Source organism: Eptesicus fuscus, chromosome 2 (assembly GCF_027574615.1).
Source record: "Eptesicus fuscus isolate TK198812 chromosome 2, DD_ASM_mEF_20220401, whole genome shotgun sequence".
Taxonomy (NCBI): Eukaryota; Metazoa; Chordata; class Mammalia; order Chiroptera; family Vespertilionidae; genus Eptesicus; species Eptesicus fuscus.
Window position 1 is genome coordinate 21,873,272 of NC_072474.1, and position 21,528 is coordinate 21,894,799.

Genomic DNA, 21,528 nt, shown 5'->3' on the forward strand with positions numbered 1-21,528 from the left:
CCTGCCCTTCAGGAAACATGTTACCTTTTTAACTTGATAGTCACATACTAAATTATACATTTTGGTATTACTTTTCTCCCTAAAATTCAATATTCTTTACTTATCCTCACTCTATATCAAATTTCCTCCATACCAAATTTGTATATATTCAAGATTCAAGTACAATTATAAGCTACTGAATCACATATATTTCAAAGTCAGCATCAAGGGAAATTAGAAAAACTAAGGAAAATACGTGTGACATAAATTGAGATGTAAAACAAAAATATATAAAATTAAGAGAGGATCACTCCTTATTAGAACCATAGAACTTTACATTGTACTAAGATTTTGAAACACTATCATAAATTTTTCTTTTTATAAAAGAAAAAGTTTTCTTCTTTTAACAAAACAAGTATCATTTCTCCTTCAAAGTCTTTGGCAAAGACAACACTTGGCACAGAGTCAGTGTTCATAAAAAATTTTTTTGAACAGATGAATAGTTTTTGCATTAAAATATAAATGCTATAATTAGCTGAAAGTAGAAGGTAGTAATATAACTAATAATTCTGACTAATATAAAAAGGTGTTTTAATTTTGAATCAAAATTATTTTGTTTATATTAAGAAAGGTTTTATAGAGTCATCACTTCAAGAAAATAGAGCAAACTAATCTTACTCCATTTGCAAATTAAAAGTACCTTTGGCTAATCTCTTCTAATAGAATTACAATAGCATGATTATTTCTCTCATTTAAAATACATTTCCTTATATTTGTATTCCCTAGATTCTGAATTTTTTAACATCCTGAACTAAAGTCCAAAATTTTAATCCTCTACCAATCACAAATCACTTTAGTATTATTTATAAAATGAAGCATGTCATAATAATCAACTTACTTTAGTTGTTTTATATTTCTGCCAGAAAAAAAATATTGTATGTGGAATTAGTGGGATAAATAATCTTATAACTGAATAAATTCATTATTATTGTGAAGCAATAATTACTGCTAAAATTAGAGTTCTATTCCTGTCTTCCACAAATAAGAAGACTTAAGTATTTATTTTAACAAAGAACAGTTACCAAAGTAGCAAGGAAGAAATTACTCAACAGTTGATACTGTAAGTGGAATAATCTCCTTTTAAAGAGTTAACAGAGGAAAGGATCTGAACACCTAAAACATATAACATGTACTTACAGATGCTCAAGTGAATTATAGCTCTGCAAGTTTTTATGTATTTATTCATTTGGTTCTTTCATCTTTTAACTTCCCTGCAGATATTTCATATATATGTAAAATGTATACATATACATATATATATATATAATTTATTTCATGGCTTTATTCACTATTAAAAATGATAAGTTAGGGAATAGTAATTAAGGAGGAATCAGAGCAGAGAACTCAGTGAAATATTAAATATTTTATTTAGTAGTTTTAATAGTTGTTCCCAATGAAGGGAAGAAAACATTTCATTAAATTAAAAACAATATTTTAGTTTTAGGAATTTAAATTAAAATATATTACCTACAAGATGACATTCATAAAATAAATATATATATATACATATATATATATATATATATATATATATATATACACATATACTCTCTCTCTCTCTCTCTCTCTCTCTCTCTCTCTCTCTATATATATATATATATATATATATATATATATATATATATATATATATGAATCACCATGAACTTGAACTGATGTCTCAAAAACATTCAGGGATGTACATTAATTAAATTCAGCATCTTACAACAGAAAGATGAGACATCTTAGAACATCAGCGAAAAGAAAACCACAGAAATCCAGTGTCTTAAAAAAAAGAAAAGCAAACCAGTTTCCCCTATTTTCTCTTATATTTTACTATGTTTCTGGAAAAATGCCATCTAATTAAACAGCTTCTTTAAGGAGAGTGTCAAACTATTTCAGAGTAAGGCTTAGCCTAATCTTTCCTTCCTTGTAGCAGGTCATCAAAAGTGAATGCCATCTTTTGCCTCCTTTAAGAAATAAAAATATTATGCTTCAACCAATAAGTTTTTCCTTCAGTTTTCTTTAAGAATGAAATAAGACTGAGGAATACCCTAAGGGAAAAACTCTTATTAAAAAAATGTGACTTCAAGAAAAAATAAAGATTCATAGATCTAGGAAACGACTTCTGTATTTACTATAGATTAGGCAACAGATCTTCTTGACTCCCAAGTGCTATTCATGTAGCAGCTGCAAACCAAAATGCCAGACTTTCAGTAAACACTTTTTCCCCTCCCATCAGCAGCCTTTCTGGCTTCTCTCCTGGCAGAACAACTGATTGCCAGGAAAAGTAGAGGCCACAGCTATCTGTCTTTCTTTAATCATATTCTCCGTGGGTTCTTGTTCTCCACAAATATTTATTGGGATGGGGAATCGATTGTGTGGTGAACTGCTCAAAATACTGTTGTTATGCTGTTGCTGTAGCAACATAGCTTACAGGCCCAGAATAAACAACTCTGAGTTCAAGACTCATCTCTGAAACTGGGTGTCCCATGACCCAAGCAGATTATTTAGCCTTCCTGGGTTTCTAATTCTTTATTGGAATCGATTCCAACAAAGGTGTAGAAAGGACACTTCCCACTTAGGTTCCAGGAATGGAGGGCTCTGCTGGATTGAATTTATCTGGATTTTATAGCATCTAGAACTATACAACAAGTGGGGTGCTTGGAGTGCACTAAAGTTACAGAAGAGATAAGAATTTTCTTTCCGAATAGTACATTTCAAGTGCTAAATAGCTACATAGGGGTAGTGGCTACCACATTGACAGCAGAGCTCTATAGTCTGTATTTTCTCCAATCCTTAGGGTAAGAATTATAATCTATGTGAAGGCAAGTTCCATTGCCATTGAAATCTTAGTGCCTTCCTCAGACATGAGGGCACTGTTCCTATCATGTTTGCTTTCTTCTCTACTATCTTTAAACGAGTTCTTAGAACTGATTTCTTTCTCACTGAGGGTGTTTCCAGTACTATTTTGCAGCAGCTGCAGCAAGGTGAAAATTCTTAACTTTTACTTTTATATTATTCAAAACAACAACAACAAAACCCTCCAATATTTTACTCATCACATCTATTTTTTTAAGGTATTGATCATCTTGATCATTAGGGTCATAGACATTTGTTTTCTTTTATATTAATACTAGAGGCCTGTTGCACAATATTCGTGAAAAAATAGGTCTTCCTTCCCCTGGCTTCACTCCCGGCCCACCTGGGAGCCGGCAAGTCCTCGCTTCTGTCCAGAGCACCACTCCTGTAGCTCCCTCTGCCACCCCCATTCCCCCTCATAGCAGGCGTCCCACCCCTCCCGGTCGCTTCACGCTTGCATATGTAAATTAACCTGCCATCTTTGTTGGGTTAATTTGCATACTCACTCTGATTGGCTGTGGGCGTAGTGGAGGTACGGTCAATTTACATGTTTGTCTATTATTAGGTAAGACTAGAGCCTGGTGCATGAAATTCTGATGCACGAAATTTATGTACAGGTAGGCCTGGCCTGTGATCAGGGCTGATTGGGGCCTTTCTTCCCCCGGCTGCCAACCAGGGCCTTTCTCCCCGCAGCTGCCAGCTGCTGGCCAGGGCCTTCCTTCATTCCGTGCCATTCCCTGGTGGTCAGCACACATCATAACCAGCGGTCAAACTCCCGGTTGGTCTAACTCCCGAGGGGACAATTTGCATATTAGCCTTTTATTATATAGGATAGAATAATCAAATCTGTACATAAATACTTAAAGACCAGCTATTATTTAAAATACTAAGAAAAGTCAAGGGTAGTGTTGAAAATAAATTATTTTACTAATTTTGCTAGTCTAAATTATTTTGTTTATAGTTCACATAGAATACTTCCATGGGATTTTTTTATATGATTACCACTTCTTAATATTATTTTCTTTACCTTCATTTAGATTACATTTTATGTATATTATTTAAAAATCTTAGTGTTATGCAACACTAACATTTATTATAAATCATAGAATGTTCATTAAACATAATGTAGAATCTAAGGCATATTTAATTCTTCTAAAAAATTACAGACAGAGTGCCATCAAAATCTGTTAAAAATTAAGGGACACATGCTTATTTGAATGCTTTCTATTTTGTTTCAAGATAATAAACTTAAGATTTTAAAGCATGTTGGTTGTTCTTGCATAATATAATGAATTTGGGTCAAAATCAAATGTCTTTTTAAAAAATTACTGAGAAAAGCCAGACGAATAAACATAAAATGAAAGGCATTTAGTAAAAAGTAAAAAAAAAAAAAAAATGCTCAGTGTAAGATCTGAAGAGGATGATGGAGGAATACAGAAGATAAGTTCATGAAAATAGACTATTATGCCAGGTAAAGACTGAATGTCTTAGGAAAATGGAATTCTTGTACCTTATCATATACATGGAATATAAATAGTTAATTCAGTTATTATTTAATTATACAATATATAGGATGATGATTTGCTTTATTATCAAGGCTTCCTCATCCTCATCTACTTTTCTCTTGGTTTTATTTACTTCATTGCATTTAGTCATGTTTACTCAGAACTCAATATAAGAATGTATTTCTAGATTAGATTTTTAATTCTCACTTTATTCCATTGTCTTCCTACAAACAAGAAGTTTAAAAGCTAAAGGCCATGTAAACACTTCACCTGAGGAAGACTGTTGTATCCACAGATATATGCAATAATTAGTGCAAATTTTCTGCAAGAACAAAACATAAATAATGGCCACTGTCTTTAGCATCACTATAAATAAACAATGACAACAATAGCTATGTAAATTGGTATACACATGTTGGCAACATTAATTAAGTACCTTTAAACTCTTTATTTATTTCCATTCATTCTATTTTTGGGAATCTATTTTAAGTACACAATGTATGCCCCTAGGTATACATCTTCCTGTATTTCTACATACAGTGAGGCAACATGGCCGAGTGGTTAAGGATATGGTCTCCTGAAAGACTTGCCTCAAATTCTGACTCCACCACTGACTAACTGCATGATGTTGAGCAAGTTACTTAAACTCTGTGCCTCAGTTTCCTCATGTACGACAGGGACATAATCTTAGTGCCTCAAAGTCTTTGTGATGATTAACTGAGGTAATAGACATAAATCACTTCCATTAGTGCATTTAATAAAACTACACTGTTACCATTATTATGTTCATAATGGGGCTTATGATAGCAAAATGTGAGGAGTGCTCCACAGTACTACATTGGTTGCATGAACTCTGCTACATGCACTGGAAGATAAAGTCATTAAATTTTATCACAGTATGCACAGTGTTTAGCACAAGAATTAATTCCTGCAAGAGTTCAGTGTAGTTTATATTTCATTGTGAAGTACACAAGATACACATTGGGTCACGTTTAATATCACTGAAGTTGGGGTGTCTCTTATGGTCAAGGGCGTGTCATAGCTTAATGGGTACTGTGTGATGCATATTGCATTTGATGTAGTCTGTGGTAGGCAAAATAATGGCTTCCCAAAGAATGTACATGTTGTAATTGCCCAAATCTGTCAGTGGTACCTCATAGGGCAAAAAGAAGACTTTGTAGCTGTGTTTAGATTAAGGACCTTGGGATAGGGAGATTACCATGTGGGCCCAAGGTAATCACAGGGGCTTTATAAGAAGAAGGCAGGGGTCCAGAGTTAGCAGTAAGAAATGTGATGACCGAGCAGAAGTTGGAATGATGCAAAGGGGCCAGGAGCCAAGAGATGCGTGCAGCCTCTAGCAGCTGAAGCCTGAAGCCTCTGGAAGGAACCAGCCCTGCGGACCCCTCTGCCTTTGACTCAGTGAGACTGGTTTGAGACTTCTGACTTCCAGAGCTGTAAGATAATAATTGTGTGCTGCTTTAAGCTACTAGCAGCAGCAGGAAACTGATACCCAGTCTTAAACTGGCTGCAATAAGCCTCTTTTTTACCTAATAGGCAATGTTAAGCCCTCGGTGCTTTCTGAATTGCCACTTAGCATAAAAGGCAATCAATGCAGAGCTACTGAACAAATGCTGAATGAAATAGTATACAGCCATTATAAAGATGTTTACAAAGAGTAAAACAGGAAAACGTTATTTGATAAGAAAAGAATGTCAATTTGCATTTCAGTGAAATCACAGTTTTATTAAGTGGGCAAATATCAAATTATGCATATAAGAACTCCAAAAGAAAACAAATTAAAATAGTAAGAGTGATTGTTCTTGCATGTTGGAAGTGTAAATGACTCTTTTTTTCTTCTTTTTACATTTCTGCAAATTTTCTATAATGAACAGGTATTGCTTTCATAATGCAAAAAAGTACATCAATTTTATTTAAAATTTAGATGTGTAATATGGGATAAAAATCAATTTACACAATATTGGTGCATTCCATCTCTTTATGCACAGATAACTCTAATTTAATTGGTACTTTAGCCCGACCAGTGTGGCTCAGTGGTTGAGCATTGAGCCATGAACCAGGAGGTAATGGGTTGTGGGCTCGAGCCCCAGTGTAGGGCATGCAGGAGGCATCTGATCAATTATTCTCTCTCATCATTGATGTTTCTATCTCTCTCTCCCTCTCCCTTCTTCTCTGCAATCAATAAAAATATATTAAAAATAATTGGTTATTCAAAGCCTTCAAATTCATAGATCTGTTATTTCAATAACTATGCAGTCACCATGAATCTGTATTTTGTTTTGCAAACATGGGTCAGCTTGAATATTAGTAAAGTTATAATTATCACCTTCAAAAATCATCCACTGAGCAGCCACTGTGAGCTGCATGAGGACAGCAGGGTGTCAGAGAGGTAATGATTTACGTAGACACTGATAGTTGACTCAGTTGGAAGGAAAAAAGGCCAAGAGGGGGAAAGCTGGGAGCCTGCAGAATGACTCAGCTTCACTTGAGTGAGGAAAGAGAAGACAGTTCTCCCCAGAGCGATGGCTCATTGACCTTGGGGAAGTCTCCCACCACTCAGAGCCTTGGTCTCTCCTTCTGGGTTATGAGGGAAGAGGATCAAATTATCTCTATTTGTCCTTCTAGCTCTAAACATTCTATAAATACATGCATGTGTAAGTATTCACACCTACACATGGACATATAGGCTCTGATTATAAAACAATAAGACTGATTAAAAAGGCAAATACCAGAAAAATACTTTTACTATTCTGTGGTCTCATTTTTTATTCATACAGGGCTGCTGTGTAAAGTAGGTCTTTTGCACTGTGCAATTTTCCACTCATACCATCACCATCAGATATTTCACAGTATCTTCCTTTTTACGATGTCAGAAAATCCCCTGCACAGTGTATTAAAAGGCTCTAACATCTGAGGGGATGCAGCAGCAGCCTGTTGTCTGGTTAGTTGCTGAAGCTTTACAGCTTGTCACTTGTCAGCTCTCTGAGGCATGCATTCATGACCTCCGGGAAGCTTTCTACTTCCTTCTGTGAAAATCCAGAGCATTAACAACACTTAACAGCTCTCCAACTAAGTGCAGTGCCTGATAATTTCTCCATTCTCATGATTTTAAATAAGATGCCATTTCTAGAATATGTCATATGTAAATTTTTAGTGGAATCTTGAAATGCCCTAGTATATTTCCCCCCAGGAATATTAATGGGTTACCCCTTATTTGAAAGAAACTTAAGTGATTTACTCCAAATCCTACAGAACTTAGAAGTCTGTAGGGTGCAATAAATCATGTGCATACTTAACTTTAATACAGAACAGAAAAGAAAACGCAGGAGAAAGATACAATTATATTACAATGGACAGAATCTCAGAGGATAAATAGATTATGTCCAGCTGTCCAGAAAGAGAAATGGTCCAGGAAGCATACAGGGTACATGGCATTGGAGGCTGTTTGGATCTTAAATTCAAGAACTGAGGTGGAAGTGGGGGGTTTTCTTGGTAGAGGAAACAGAATAAGCAATGCCTCAGTGGCAAGGAAAATTTGGGGTGTGCATGGAGAAGAGCAAAGAGTGAAATCTGATGGCTCTCCCAACTTTAAATTGGGGAGCCATGGGTTACAGACTGAAAAGATGGGCAAGATCCAGTTTTCCAAAGCCTTGAATGCCGACCTAAAGAAGCTGCACTTGATTCTACTGACAGTAGAGAGCCATATAGGGCTTCTGAGCAATTATGCAATTGTCTTTCATTCACCTCTCTTTTATAAAGGAGACAAAAGTAATTTTGACTTTGTACTTCAAAAGGAATTATAATTTCTTATTCAACAAGTGAACAAAAATTCTAAGCAACCTTTCTGATTATCAGCCCATGAATTAGAAAATATTTAAACTTTACATGTTTGAAACTCCGAAGGGAAAGATTTCCTTTATTGCTCTAGTCTTTATTTGGTGTTGGAAGCGCAGTGAGCTCATTAAGATGTTGGAATGAAAGCTGCACATAGAGGGTACACAGGAAGCCCACTCATCGGGGGAATAGAAGGTGACTTGGTCACCCCTACTTTATCCTGTGGCCTCCAGGCTTCCCCGTTCAGGCCTCTGGTCATCAGGGTTTGGTTGTGGCCCTTTATACTCAGACCATGTTCCTTCACCTGATTGATCCAGGGCACTGGCTCCAAATCTATATTCTATGCATAGGAACACAACACTGATTCACCATGGTGCTCTTTTGGTGTGTGTTTGTATGAGTCTGTGTGTGTGTGTGTGCGCGCGTGTGCAGGTGCCATACATCTATATGCTATATAATAAAGGCCTAATATGCAAATTATCCCCTTGACCAGGAGTTCCACTGCTCGCTATGATGTGCACTGACCACCAGGGGGCGGTGCAGAACATGGCAGGCATTGGCGATGCACTGCGACCTCTCAGTGGCTACCTAGGGGTGGGGGTGATGGGGACAGAGGTGTGGTGAGAATGTGGGGAGTCTGCCGAGCTCGCTCTCACTCACCCTGCTACCCTCCCCCGGGATGCCCAAGGTTCACATGCCGGGGAACCTCCTGTGCTCAGGTGCCAGGCCCCACGAGGAGCCCGCCCCGTACCTGCGTGGCCTCTTTCAGGTGACCCGGGCCGCAGCCGCAGGGACTACAGGGGCTGGTCAGGCTCCCCGTGGGTTCGTGCAGGAACAGGTCTGCGAGGTTGGCCGGGAGAGAGTGTGCTGCCCACCCGGCTTCTGTGCGGCACTGGTGGGCAGCCCAGAGGCCCATCTCCATGTGGGGACTTGGGTGCAGTGACTCAGGTGGAGGGGGCATGCAGGGGCCTAGGAGCCCAGGTACTGCCCAGGACCCAGAAGTCAGCTGGGACCTGCCCTTCCATGCCAGATGCTTGCGCTTCAATCGGCAGTCAGGCCTAGGGACCGCACCCAGGCATGAATTTCGTGCACCAGGCCTCTAGTCTATGTACATAAAAGGCTAATATGCTAAGTGTCTGTCTGGGTAATGACATCACGTAGCAACTAAGTGTCTGTCTGGGTAATGACATCATGTAGCAATGCCCAGCTTCCTCTCCCTAGCGACTAGCCTCCTTGCAGTTTCTTCAGCCCAGGAACACGACTTGCTTTATAGCCAGGTGGAAATATTTCATGCTTTAACCAGATGTCTGTGAAGCGTTTTCCTGTGCCTCATCTCATTTGATCCTCACAGAAGTTCTGGAGTAGGTAGATAGGAGACTCGGTAGAATCCTATTTTCTTTTCATTAGCCGGAAATCGGAGATTTAAAAAGTTTAGAAATTTGACCCGACTGAAAAGAAGTAATAAATGGTGGACCTTGAAAATAACTCAGGTTTTCTCATTGAGCAGAATATAGTAAAACACTGCTGCAGTTAAATATTTTACCCTCTATTCTCCCTGTGTGATCTACAATAATAATCTGCTTCGTGTTGATATTTACTGCTGTGTTGCTGACAATTACCTGAAAGAGAAGTTGGGGTGCTTCACTGGGCTGGAAAAAGTTTAGCTAAATCAGAAAACAGGTCTAATTAAGCAAGTTTATTCTGTATCTATAAAAGGCTAAGTTGACTCGTGCATGTGCGATACATATAAAGTTTTCACTGTCGCCAATCGCATGCTTGTGTTTCGATCTGTCATTGTTGATTGTGAATTTGGTTGACACTTCTATTATAGAGAAAGGGCAAATAGCAATATTAAAATGTTTCTTCTAATTAATTTTCTTTCAATGTACACAAATTCATGCACTGGGCCACTAGTATAAATATAAAAACATACATCATTACACAAAGTTGTGATGGCCCATACCATTATCATATTGTTTTACTGTTATAATAGAAAGCTATTATTTTTCCTGAATAGTTTCTGAGCATTTTGAGAGCAGGCCCAACATATAGTAACTTGCATGCAGCCAGAACTTAATTAGCATTTATTGATTAACTGATTTTAGAAAAGCTCTTTAGCCTCCAGCATATGCTGCATTTCATTCTAGAATCAGGAGAATAGCTGGTTAACATACTAGGTATAAAAGGACAAAAAAGTATGGTTTCCATTTTCCTTTAAATCTATGAAAAGCAAGATAGGTTATTTCTTTAAAAGCTCCTGAGATGAAGTAACTGAACTCATCACATGAAAGCTATCTATCAATATGTGTGTGTGTGTGTGTGTGTGTGTGTGTGTGTGTGTGTGTGTGTGTGTGTGAAATCGGCCAGCTTCCAACTGCAAAGTGAAGAAATAATGTGCAAAATATTAAGTACAGGTGATGTTAGCAAATGGAGAGAGTTTGTGAATTAGTATGGTTGTATATGTAATACTTGCAACTTACCTCAATAAAGAAGATGCTGGCTGTTGATGTTGGATGATGATACATATAGACGGTCACAAGAATGGCTGCTGCTATAATGAGGACCAGGATGAGGATTCCAACAATGAGGCCAGCATGCAGGGTCCCCCCTTTCTTCTCGGCTGCACTGTCATCTGTGGAAGCTAAGAGAACAACACAGCTGTCAGGACGTCCATGTGTGCACTCTTAAGTTTGAATTTTCATTAGAAGGAATATTTATATTTTAAGTAAAGTACTGTTGGATATTTTTTTACTTCCTGTGCAACTTTTCTTTTCCATAACACCCATTTTAGAAGGTAGATGCTCTTTATTTGGGCAATAAAAATATTCATACTATTAGTGATTAAAGGTATATTTATAATTATGTTATAATTTATAGTTCAATAAGCAAGATCAATAGCCTTTGTTCTAAAAGTACGGCAGAAAATCTAAAACTCTATGTAATAACCTTAACTTTGATTTTTCTCATTAAACCACTGGCACTTTTACCTATGGGAAAATTGATTACTTTTCAAAAACTCCTCTCTCATTTTCTTTTGGAAATTTTAAATTGAAGAGTGTTAGACATCTTTTTTTGTGGGCTAGACAGGCATTTTAAGAAAGTCTGCATGAGTTCAAAGGATAATTTTCAAAATCTGTTTTAAACTGCAATGCTCTTTAAAAGTATAACAGATGGAAGCTAAATGACCCTCAAATAGTTTTATCACTATCTAAAGGGAACACACAACATATAAAAATATCCCACTATGCCACAGACCAATACAATTTTCTCCAACTTTTACTGAGATGCTTTCCACCATAATACTCATTTTCAGAGAGGTATTTCTGAGTTTCTAAAGTAATAACTTTCCAACTTAAAGTCAATCAACCAAACAAAAGTAATCTATAAAATATTATCTTGTTCTAAAATTCTATAATCTTTGATGACTACCCAGGCATCTAGAGGAGATCTTCTTAAATTATGAGCAGCAGGTAACTGTATCTTAGTGCAAAATAAAATTGGTATTTTTGACTGAGAAAATTCATTAAGAGTCATAGAAGTTTTAGAACAGTGATTCCTAATAATTTCGTTACCAATTTATGTCTTTGTTATTTTCACCATTTGCCTTGATTTTAATGTATTTTGGTCTATTAAATCTCATTTAATAAGCACCAATTTATTTATTTTTTAAAAATTTTAATACAAAAAATATGACTGCCTATCAGAATGTGTGGTGAATGCTAAATAACAGAATTCTAGATAAATCAAAGAAACTTGACCTCCCCAATTTTCCCACCCTTCCTTTGAAGTTGCTATTGTTTGTTTTCTCTGCTTGAGGTCCTTATTGTTCTTCAGTAATCTTTCTCCAAATCAAATAAAGATCAAAACCCTAAAGCTTTCCCTTACCTAGCAGAAATTCATTAGTGAAAGAATGTAAAATGTAAAGAGTAATTCATTATATAAAAAAATCATTTACTGAGAGAATTCTGGGAAGACGGCAGTAAAGTATCAGGAATCTGTCTCCCCACCTAGATAACAACTGCACTGACAGAATCTGTCCAAGACAGTGATTCTCAAACAGTGTGCCAAGGCAGGCACACTGATGTGCCACAAGGATTTTTAAAACATTCAATACCTGACTATTTAGTCAGGGACACTTGACTTCTTTTCCCTTAGATTGTTCAATTAAAAATAATGACAACAGTCAATACAACAACAGTCATCTGGTGTGAATGAATCAAAACTATATATATACTTTTTCAGAGTGGCAAAAATATATTTCTTGGTGTGCCACAGAATTTTAACAATTACTTTATGTGTGCCATGCGATGAAGAAGGTTGGAAATCGCTGGTCTAAGATTGCTATTTTGGAACTCTGGACTATATGGAAGGCTTTCAACTTCCCAGGGAAGGCTTAGACCGTAAATTGTGATTAATTTCAGTCAATTTCAGCTCTTAGCACAGTAGTAGCTACCGAACCTTCACCCCTGCACCATGTGACAGGCAGCTGTGCATGTGTACTGATCACTGATTGGTGCTTCTGATCACAGAGGTGCACACAGAAAGACAGGCAGTTTTTTTGTTGCACCTCCCCCATGATTGCAAACCTCTCCCCCTCTGGTTGACTGAATTCCAAGGGATTTAAAGAGCCAGCATTCTTCGGCCCTGGCAAGTGTGGCTGAGTTGGCTGGGCATCATACTGTGCACTGAAAGGTTGCTGGTTCCATTGCAGGTCAGGTCACATGCCCAGGTTGCAGGCTTGATCTCCAGAAGGGGGTGTGCAGGAGGCAGCCAATTGAAGTTTCTCTCTCTCTATTTTTCCTCTCTTTCTAAAGTCAATAAAAACCCATTAAAAAAGATAAAAAGAGGCATCACCCTTCTTATTGCTTCCCTCTTTACTTTTCTCATTTTCCCCTTTTAGAAGCCACACATGAACAAGTAGAACACTCAAAAACAACTATGCATAAGGGGAAAACTTAAAAGTGACAGTGCACACCCAGAGGAAGGCTCAGAATAGACTTGAGAAGACCTTAAGTTTACACTTCACGCTGAACCTCAATACAGAGACAGCCTGCAACAATAAAAACAAACAAACAAACAAACAACAATAACCAAACCTAGCAAATCCTGGGGTAGGAAAATAATTTGATTCCCAGAGTTACCACATTATTAGGTTCAAATGTCTGGTTTTGAACAAAAATTCACAGAAAGGTGTAGCTCATTCAAAGGGAAAACAATCAATAGAAACGGTCCCTAAAATAGTCTATTAGAATCTGGGAGAATATTCAGAAAGGTCAGGAGGGACCCAAACTTTTATTCCACCCTGAGGATTATCTTAATGCTCTTTCACTTATATCCAAACGCCAAACAACATCCTCCCCTACACACAGGACAATTAAAATATTTAGCCTTTTTAGCTTTATATTGTGTATTCAAATAAGAGGAATTAATGATAAAGGACAAGACACCATAAAGTAGAGCCTCAAAGCCACAAAAATACGTATATACATATATTTGAAAAGTCTATCAAATCAAGGCCTTCTTTGTACTACGTTGAAGACATTTTAAAACATACATCATGTACAGAAATGCAATAGTATCAAATGTAATATGCTCTCATCTGATGAGACGTTCGAATTTCTAGTTTTTAGTACTTTATAAGATGCAGATCAATATTTAGACACACAAAGAGGACTGTGAGAATAGTCAAATGTATCAAAGCAATTTGCGATGTGGGGGTAGTTTTAGTTATGATGATAGCAAAAACAACAGTTTTAAAAGGCATTAAGTACAGATTAGATAATATTTAAGACCTTACGTAAATGTGTTTAATTTGCTTCATTCCAAGAAAAGTTTATGACTTGTTGATAAGAGGAAAGATAAAAATAAAAAATAAAAAGAAGAAAGAAGATAGGAGGAAAGAGAAGAAAGTTTGATATGTTTCTTCAAAGTGTAACATTTAATTTTAAACCTCCATGTCTTCTTTATTTTTCTGTGGCTGACATTTTTCAAGGTTTACAGCACATAGCATTGATAGTCTGTTAAAAGTACAATTCTTCAGTATGATAAAAAGATTTTTATACATTGCTAAAATGATCTGTGCCCACTATTAAATCTTGCCAATAATTTAAGTCCAGAAATAAAGTAAAACTAAAATACAAATGCTCCTTGTCTGAAATTTTATCCACTTTAGAACTAACTCTCCCCTTGGCTTTAAAAAGAAACACCACAGCCCATAAATTCTGCTTTGTATTAATGTCCTTTGGGGGACCAAGAGGCTTTGGACAAAATCTTGCACAAACTTGTTCAAAATTCATAAATCTTATGCAGATAATGTCAAAATGTTCTTTTAAAAAGATAAGTAAAGTTAAACTATAAATGCTCAATATGTCAGTGTTCCATTTTTGGCTTAAACACACACACACACAGACACAGGACATTCCCTGTGGAATATTACCTAACCCATTTATAAGCTAAAGCATGTAATGGAAGAAAATCAAGTGATACAATTTTTCAATAAATTAACTTTCCTTTTAAAGTTTCCCTTGTAACTGATCTCATTTTGTAGCTCATACATTTTTCCTCTTAGCTCTTTCAGCTTTTCTACAGCCATGATAATTTAGTGTTTCTCCTGATGTTTTATGCATTCTCTTATTTAGCTCTTTCAGCTTTTCTACAGCCATGATAATTTAGTGTTTCTCCTGATGTTTTATGCATTCTCTTATTTTTTAAAATCCTCACCCCAGGATATGTTTTTTATTGATGAGAGAGAGAGAGAGAGAGAGAGAGAGAGAGAGAGAGAGAGAGAGAGAGAGAGAGAGAGAGAGAGAGAGAGGAGAGAGACATCAATGCGAAAGAGAAACAAAAACAATCAGTTGCCTCTTGTACATGCCGACTGGGAGTCAAACCCAGAACCCTTTGGTGCACAGGATGACACTCTAATCAACTGAGCCACTGGACAGGGCTATTCTCTTATTTTTCCTAATTCTTTTAGTTCTTCCAGTTTCTTAATCATGGTCTCACTACTTTTTTGGGTGCTTACCAATCTGTCAAAATTATGTAGGCAGTAGGGTACCTTGAAATATTATACAAACTATACCTAATCCACAATATGTTTCACTGTGACAACACATTCACAAACCACATTATGACATCTCCACAGGAGGGATTTGGGTAAGTACTGTGAAAAGATGTTAAAATGAGTGCAAAAGACACAGCTAAGTGCATTATGTATGGCGAGAACAATAGCTGGCAGGAGCAGCTGGCCCAGATTCTCTTTTGCGGCCTGTGCTACTACATGGCGACTGTGAAATTTCATTCAGGGAAACATAGAAAGCATTCTGGGCTAAAGGAGCTTAGGGTATGACAATCTTTTGAAACAATAATCCATTGCTTTTTATCTTAGAAAAATGACGCTAAATAAAATTACCATGAAATCATATTAAAAGAAATGCTTGATTCCATCAAAACGAGGGATTTTGGAGAGCAGCCACAGCCCAGCGTGCCTCTGGCCTCGTTATGCGATCAGAGCCCTCATGCAGGCGTGTATCTGAGCACCTAAGAGCAAAGCGTTCACAGATTCACGGCCACACAAGACCAAAAATAAGCCTCTGGAGTAACCCAGTATCATTTTTCATTTCTTATGTGTATGTACTGCTTTTAAAACACAATGTACCTATGCCTCCAATATTTTCTGCAACCAAGCTCTTTATAAGACCTAACTTTTAAAGTTTTCCTAACATCAGCATTCTGTACAAAGTTGTCTTGTTTCTATATTTAAGAATACATTCAAAAATTATTTTTGAAAAAATAAATCTTTACATATAATAACCCACAGAAAAGAAATCCTAGTACCTAATTCTCCAGCAAAAAATTAAACTAAAGAATTTTGTGGAAATAGTTTCTCTTTTAATTTTATGCCAAACCCTTGCAGTGGTTAAGAAATTAGGGTTTTAAATTACAGAAAAATTTTAGAGAGTTTCCTAATGAGCATATTCACAGTGCTTTTGGAATACCAGAAATACGATTGGAAAAATAATTTCAAGATGCAAGGGTACAGAACAGAGGGATTCTAAGCCACCAAGTCACTTATGTTAAGAGTCCATTTTACAGACAAACTTTTGATTATAACAATGAATGCTTACTTTCTTATCAAATCCACCAGGTTTTCTGAACAGGGCGGAAAAATTCTCTTTACCCTCCTCCTATCAATGGAAAGATAGATGCGTGTCCAATCTGCTCAGCTAATTTGGAACCTTTGTACCTCCTAGGTCAATATGAGGCTTTCTTGAAATTATCCATGGAAATGGGATTCATTCTCCTGCTAAAGTTAAAGTGCATGTTGGTTGCAAGCAAGGACTTCTCAATGAATAGCTTTTCTATTGGAAAGATCGAGATCTATCTCACTTGCACCTGCTCCGAATACCCACCCCTAGGAAAACAGGCCACCAAGGTCCTTATGGGGTCAACTATCCCCAGAATCCAGTAGTAACTGGGAAGTTGGGTATGAACCTGCAGCCAAAATTTGAAAAACAAAAGCTCAGCTGCCAGGGCTCAAAGTGTCAGTAGGCTATGTAAATAAAATTGACCTTATGGCGATTATCCATAAGCAGCTTCTTTTGAAAACTGCTGAATATTAAACCAATTTCTCTGGTACCTGAGTTTATGTTAGAAATTAGTGAAAACCTCTGGGCTTCCTAAGAAAGCATGGGCTACTTCAGTTGCTCGAGATACCAATCTGGCCAGTGTGTGCCTCAGGGTTGAGACTTTAGTTCCTGATGTTCTTAACCACCATAAAATGCTTTTGCTATTTGCTGTGGTTTGATGTATACAATCCCCAGGAGGGTAAATGGGCAGGACCACATGCATGTGCTCTGTATCTCAAGGAGACAATCAAACTGAAAAGAAAAAAAAAAATGAGCAGAGCCTGGAATTTCATTTTAGTTTGTGTTACCAGAACTAATAAAATATATCAAGGGCAGAAAGAAAATACTGAAACCGCTGAGAACCAGTTTTGCAGGCTATTTATATTTCACAGCTTAGCATCAATACTGGCAAAGCATGGCTCAGATAATGACCCTAACAGGGACAGAATACACTAGCCTGCCTGGGAAGAAAGATGCTATAACATTCTATTTGACACAATTGCCTGCCTCTCGGGTCCTGAAATATCCAGTTTCCTGAAACATGAAGTTCCACACGTTGAACGTGGGATAGACTATGATTAGGAGGTGAGCACTGGTCTCAGCCTCACCCTTCCCATCAAGTCAGATGTGTAAAAGGGCCCCGCTCACAGCTACGCAGGGCTCCCAGGAGCTTTACATTTGGAAGGGCTTTGCTCTCAAAGTCTTGGGGGATGGGCTAGGAGGAGCCATAGGCTCATTGGACTCCTTGGTTTGGCAATTGGTGCTGCTGTGTTTGCTGAGATCCTGCCTGGCTTTAATGTGTGTGTGTGGGGGGGGGGGGGGGGGGCAGACAAATGGCTGCATCGTTGACTGAGCAACCTGTGAAGCGATGTTCCCTGCAGGCCAGGATGGCAAGGGGAGCACAGCCCCTGCTCTGACACCAGAGCATTTGGTGGTGTAGCCCTGTATGTCCTGTATGAACTATGTGACCCCAGACAAATGAGTTAAATCTGTGCTTCTAATACTTCATGTGTAAATGGGATTATAATCGTTCTTTCGTTATAGGGTGCTTTAAGGATTACGTTATATACTAGTAAGTAGGCAAAGCCCTTAGGAAAGTGCCTGGTGGTATATAGTAACAGCCCTATAATTGCTAAATAATATTATCGTTATTAGTAACTACGCAGGGCGTAGTTAAAACGTGAATCAAATAATCAGAAATGTTAAATTTTGTGCATACTAAGTAGAGAAGGTGCTTTGCAAAGGACATGCCTTTTTCCTTTCTTAGGTTGAGAATTTCAAGATGCTTGAAAAAATTTACATATAAGATATAGGTTTTAAAAACCTGTATCTAGTTTATGAGAGGCACATCAAACTCTGTCACTTTCTCTCTCTCTCTCTCTCTTTTCCTGAGGTAAATTTTGCATCCTTGAAATACACAGATCTTAAGTGAATAATTCAACATATTTTTATAACAGTAAATACCAAAGTAACCATTAGCCAAATCAAGATATAGAACACTTCCATGGCCTCAGAAAGTTCCATTTTCCCATTTCCAGTCAATGTTTACCATTCCCTACCACACCCCACAGTGGGCAACCACTGTGCTGATTTCTACTATTGTAGATTAATTTCACCTACATGGAATTTCATATAAATTAAATACTCTATATACTCTGTTATGCGTATTTTAAAAAATGTATCTATGTCACTGCATGAATCACTAGTTTTATTTTCTTTCTGATGAATAGTGTCCATTGTGTGCATATACGCAGTTTGTTTATTGTTTTATCACTGAACATTTCGATTCTTTTCTGGTATTGTAATTATGAATATTGTTGCTATGAATATTCTTGTACAATATTTTTGTGGGTGTGTTTCTCTTGGATGAATTTTTAGAGGTAGAATTTATGGCTGAAAAGGAAGACATTTTTAATTTGTAAGAAACTGCCACTTTTCCAGTATACTGTATCTTCAATATTAGTGTCATGTCTTTTTAGTTGTAGTCACATGAATTTGTATTTCACTGAGGTTTTGGTTGGGTGCCTTTTTATTATTAACTAGAGGCCCAGTGCACAAAATTCATGCACTGGAGGGGGTCCCTCAGCCTGGCCTGCACCCTCTCAGAGTCTGGGACCCCTTGGGGGATGTCTGCCTGCCGGCTTAGGCCCGATCTCCTAAGTCCGGGCTCTCGCAGTCCAGGACCCCTCACTCCTTACTGCTCGCCTGCAGTGGAGGCGGGAGAGACTCCCGCCACCACCACTGCACTTGCCAGCTGTGAGCTCAGCTTCTGGCTGAGCAGCGCTGCCCTTATGGGAGCACACTGACCACCAGGGGGCAGCTCCTGCTTTGCGCATCATAGCGACCGGTCTCGTTCCATGTTCAGTTGATTTGCATATTAGGGTTTTATTATATAGGCTTTGCAAGAGTTCTGATATTTTTTGGCTAGAAGTCTTTTGTATTTGCAATATGAATATTGTAAGTATTAAAAGTTTGATGAACAAAAGTTTTCAATTTTAATGAATTTATCAATTTTTAAAACAGTCTTTTAGGGGCTATTAAATTTATTAAAACTTTCAAAGAACCAACTTTTGACTGTGTTAATATTCTCTATCATTTGCTTATTTTGCATTTCTTTTTTTTTTTTTTTTCCTACTCATCTTGTTTCCTTCCTTGTACTTATTTTGGGCTTAATGCTCACTTTCTTAGACTTCTTAAATGCAGGCTTGGGTCATTATTTTAAATCTTCTTTTTTCTCATATAAGTGTTTAGAACTATATATTTCTTTCTTAGTACTTTCTAGCAGCATCCCACAAATATTGGTTTGTTGTAGCCATTATTATTCAGCTGCAATGTTTGCTAATTTTCCTTATGATTTCTTCTTTGAAATAACCCTATATTATTTAGAAGTGGTTTTACCTGTCACAAATCTAAGATTTTTCCAGATATCATATCATTACTGATACTTGTTTGATTCTTTTATAGAGAATATAGTCTATAAAACCAATATTTTGAAATTTAAGGTATCTTTATGGTTCAATATGTGGTCTATTTTGGTGACCATGCAATGTATACTTGAAAAATATTCTGTAGTTGTTAGGAACAGAGTTCTGAAATATCAACCAGAACAAGGTGGTTGATAGTGTTGTTTAAATCTATATATTTTCTAATTTTAATATTTGTTGGCCCAATTTTTAATGTTGTAATGTCTTCCTGATGAACTGACCTTGCTATCATTTTAATACTTTCTTCTCTTTTCTTCCGTTGATACTCTTAGACCTTACGTCTATGAAATCTGTATTTATATAGCCATTCTATTGTTAGGTTTTCATATATTTTTTCATCATTTTACCTTAAAGCATTTTATGTCTTTATGTTTCATATTCATCTCTTATACAGTAGATAACTGGATCTTGCTTTTGAAAAAGTCAGTCTGATAATCTATGTTTTTAACTGGAGTGATTATTTTTACAGTTAATATAATTATTGATATAACTGGATTTGGATCTACCATTTGCTATTTGTTTTCTTTGTGTCCATCCAATATGTGGCCTGTTTTTACTCCACTCTTGCCTTCTTTAGGTTAAACAAATATTTCTTAGAATTCCATTTACACTTAGCTCTGCATTTTTGTATTTATTCTTTAATGGCTGCTGAGCATGATGTTAACATATGTTAAAATTATATAGGGGATGAGCACAGAAAGGAAAGAAGGTATTGATGAGAGAAGGATATAGTAAATGATTTAGCTGATGACAAATGGAAATTGTATTGAGAGCTACTTCTTGGAACCATATGTGTATTTCTTGAGAGCTTCTGCTACGTAATTTTGTTCTATGTTCTATCAGCAACTTAAACTCTATAAATCAACATGAAGGGAAACAGTGTATTCCAATGTGATTTTTCTTTATCTTTTCCTATGTCGGATAACAATTTTTTTAAACTTTACATCGGACAATGAAACTGCAATTATTGCAGGTCAAAAATGATAAAAAGGGAATTAGCAATTCCATATGGTTCAACAAAATACAGAAAATGCAACTATCTTTATCAAAATAAATAATTGCAACAGTGAAACTATACAAATTTTCACACATATTAAAATGATTCGCAAGATATAACAGACATAATGCTTTTGGGGCCCCTGCCTCTGCTGAGTAAGCTGCATTCTTTACATGTAGACAGAGGTAATTTCTTGTCGCCACTAATTCAAATTTTGTTTTAGGGGAGTCATGAGGTATAGGTAAGGACCAATGGATGCACTCAGAGTAAGATATGTCATTCTTATGGGACTCTGGCAGAAAGAAATCGAGAGTTCATTCAATTCTTGATACTCTAAGTCTGGTCTGTGAACTGGTGGTGCCTGCATTGCCTGAGAGCGTGTTAGAGATGCAGGGCAAAGCTTGGTCTCCACCCCAGAACTCCTACAGCAGACACTGCATTTCAACAGGACCCCCTCTGCCCCCAGTGATTCCGATGCTCATAATGTTTCTGAGGCATCGCATCACTCCACTCGCTCACAATTCGACTTTCCATGGGAGTCCCCCGGGGGGCTTAAAATATTGCCGTCTGGATCCCAGCGCCAGGAGTCCAGTTTAACTGGACTAGAGGGCGATCTGAGGGCTGGGGCTTTATAAGCTGGAATAATAGAATTAGATGAGAACAACCAGGTGATTTCAATGTACAGA

At 37.0% G+C, this 21,528-nt stretch overlaps 1 protein-coding gene across 1 annotated transcript in view; it reads right to left on the reverse strand.

Annotated features, from left to right (window-relative positions):
* Positions 1-21,528, reverse strand: part of PLXDC2 (plexin domain containing 2) — a 247,352-nt gene that overhangs the window by 11,677 nt on the left and 214,147 nt on the right. The window contains exon 13 of the mRNA XM_054724795.1: positions 10,718-10,878. Coding sequence (XP_054580770.1) covers positions 10,718-10,878 — 161 coding nt within the window. The remainder of the gene's footprint in view (positions 1-10,717; positions 10,879-21,528) is intronic.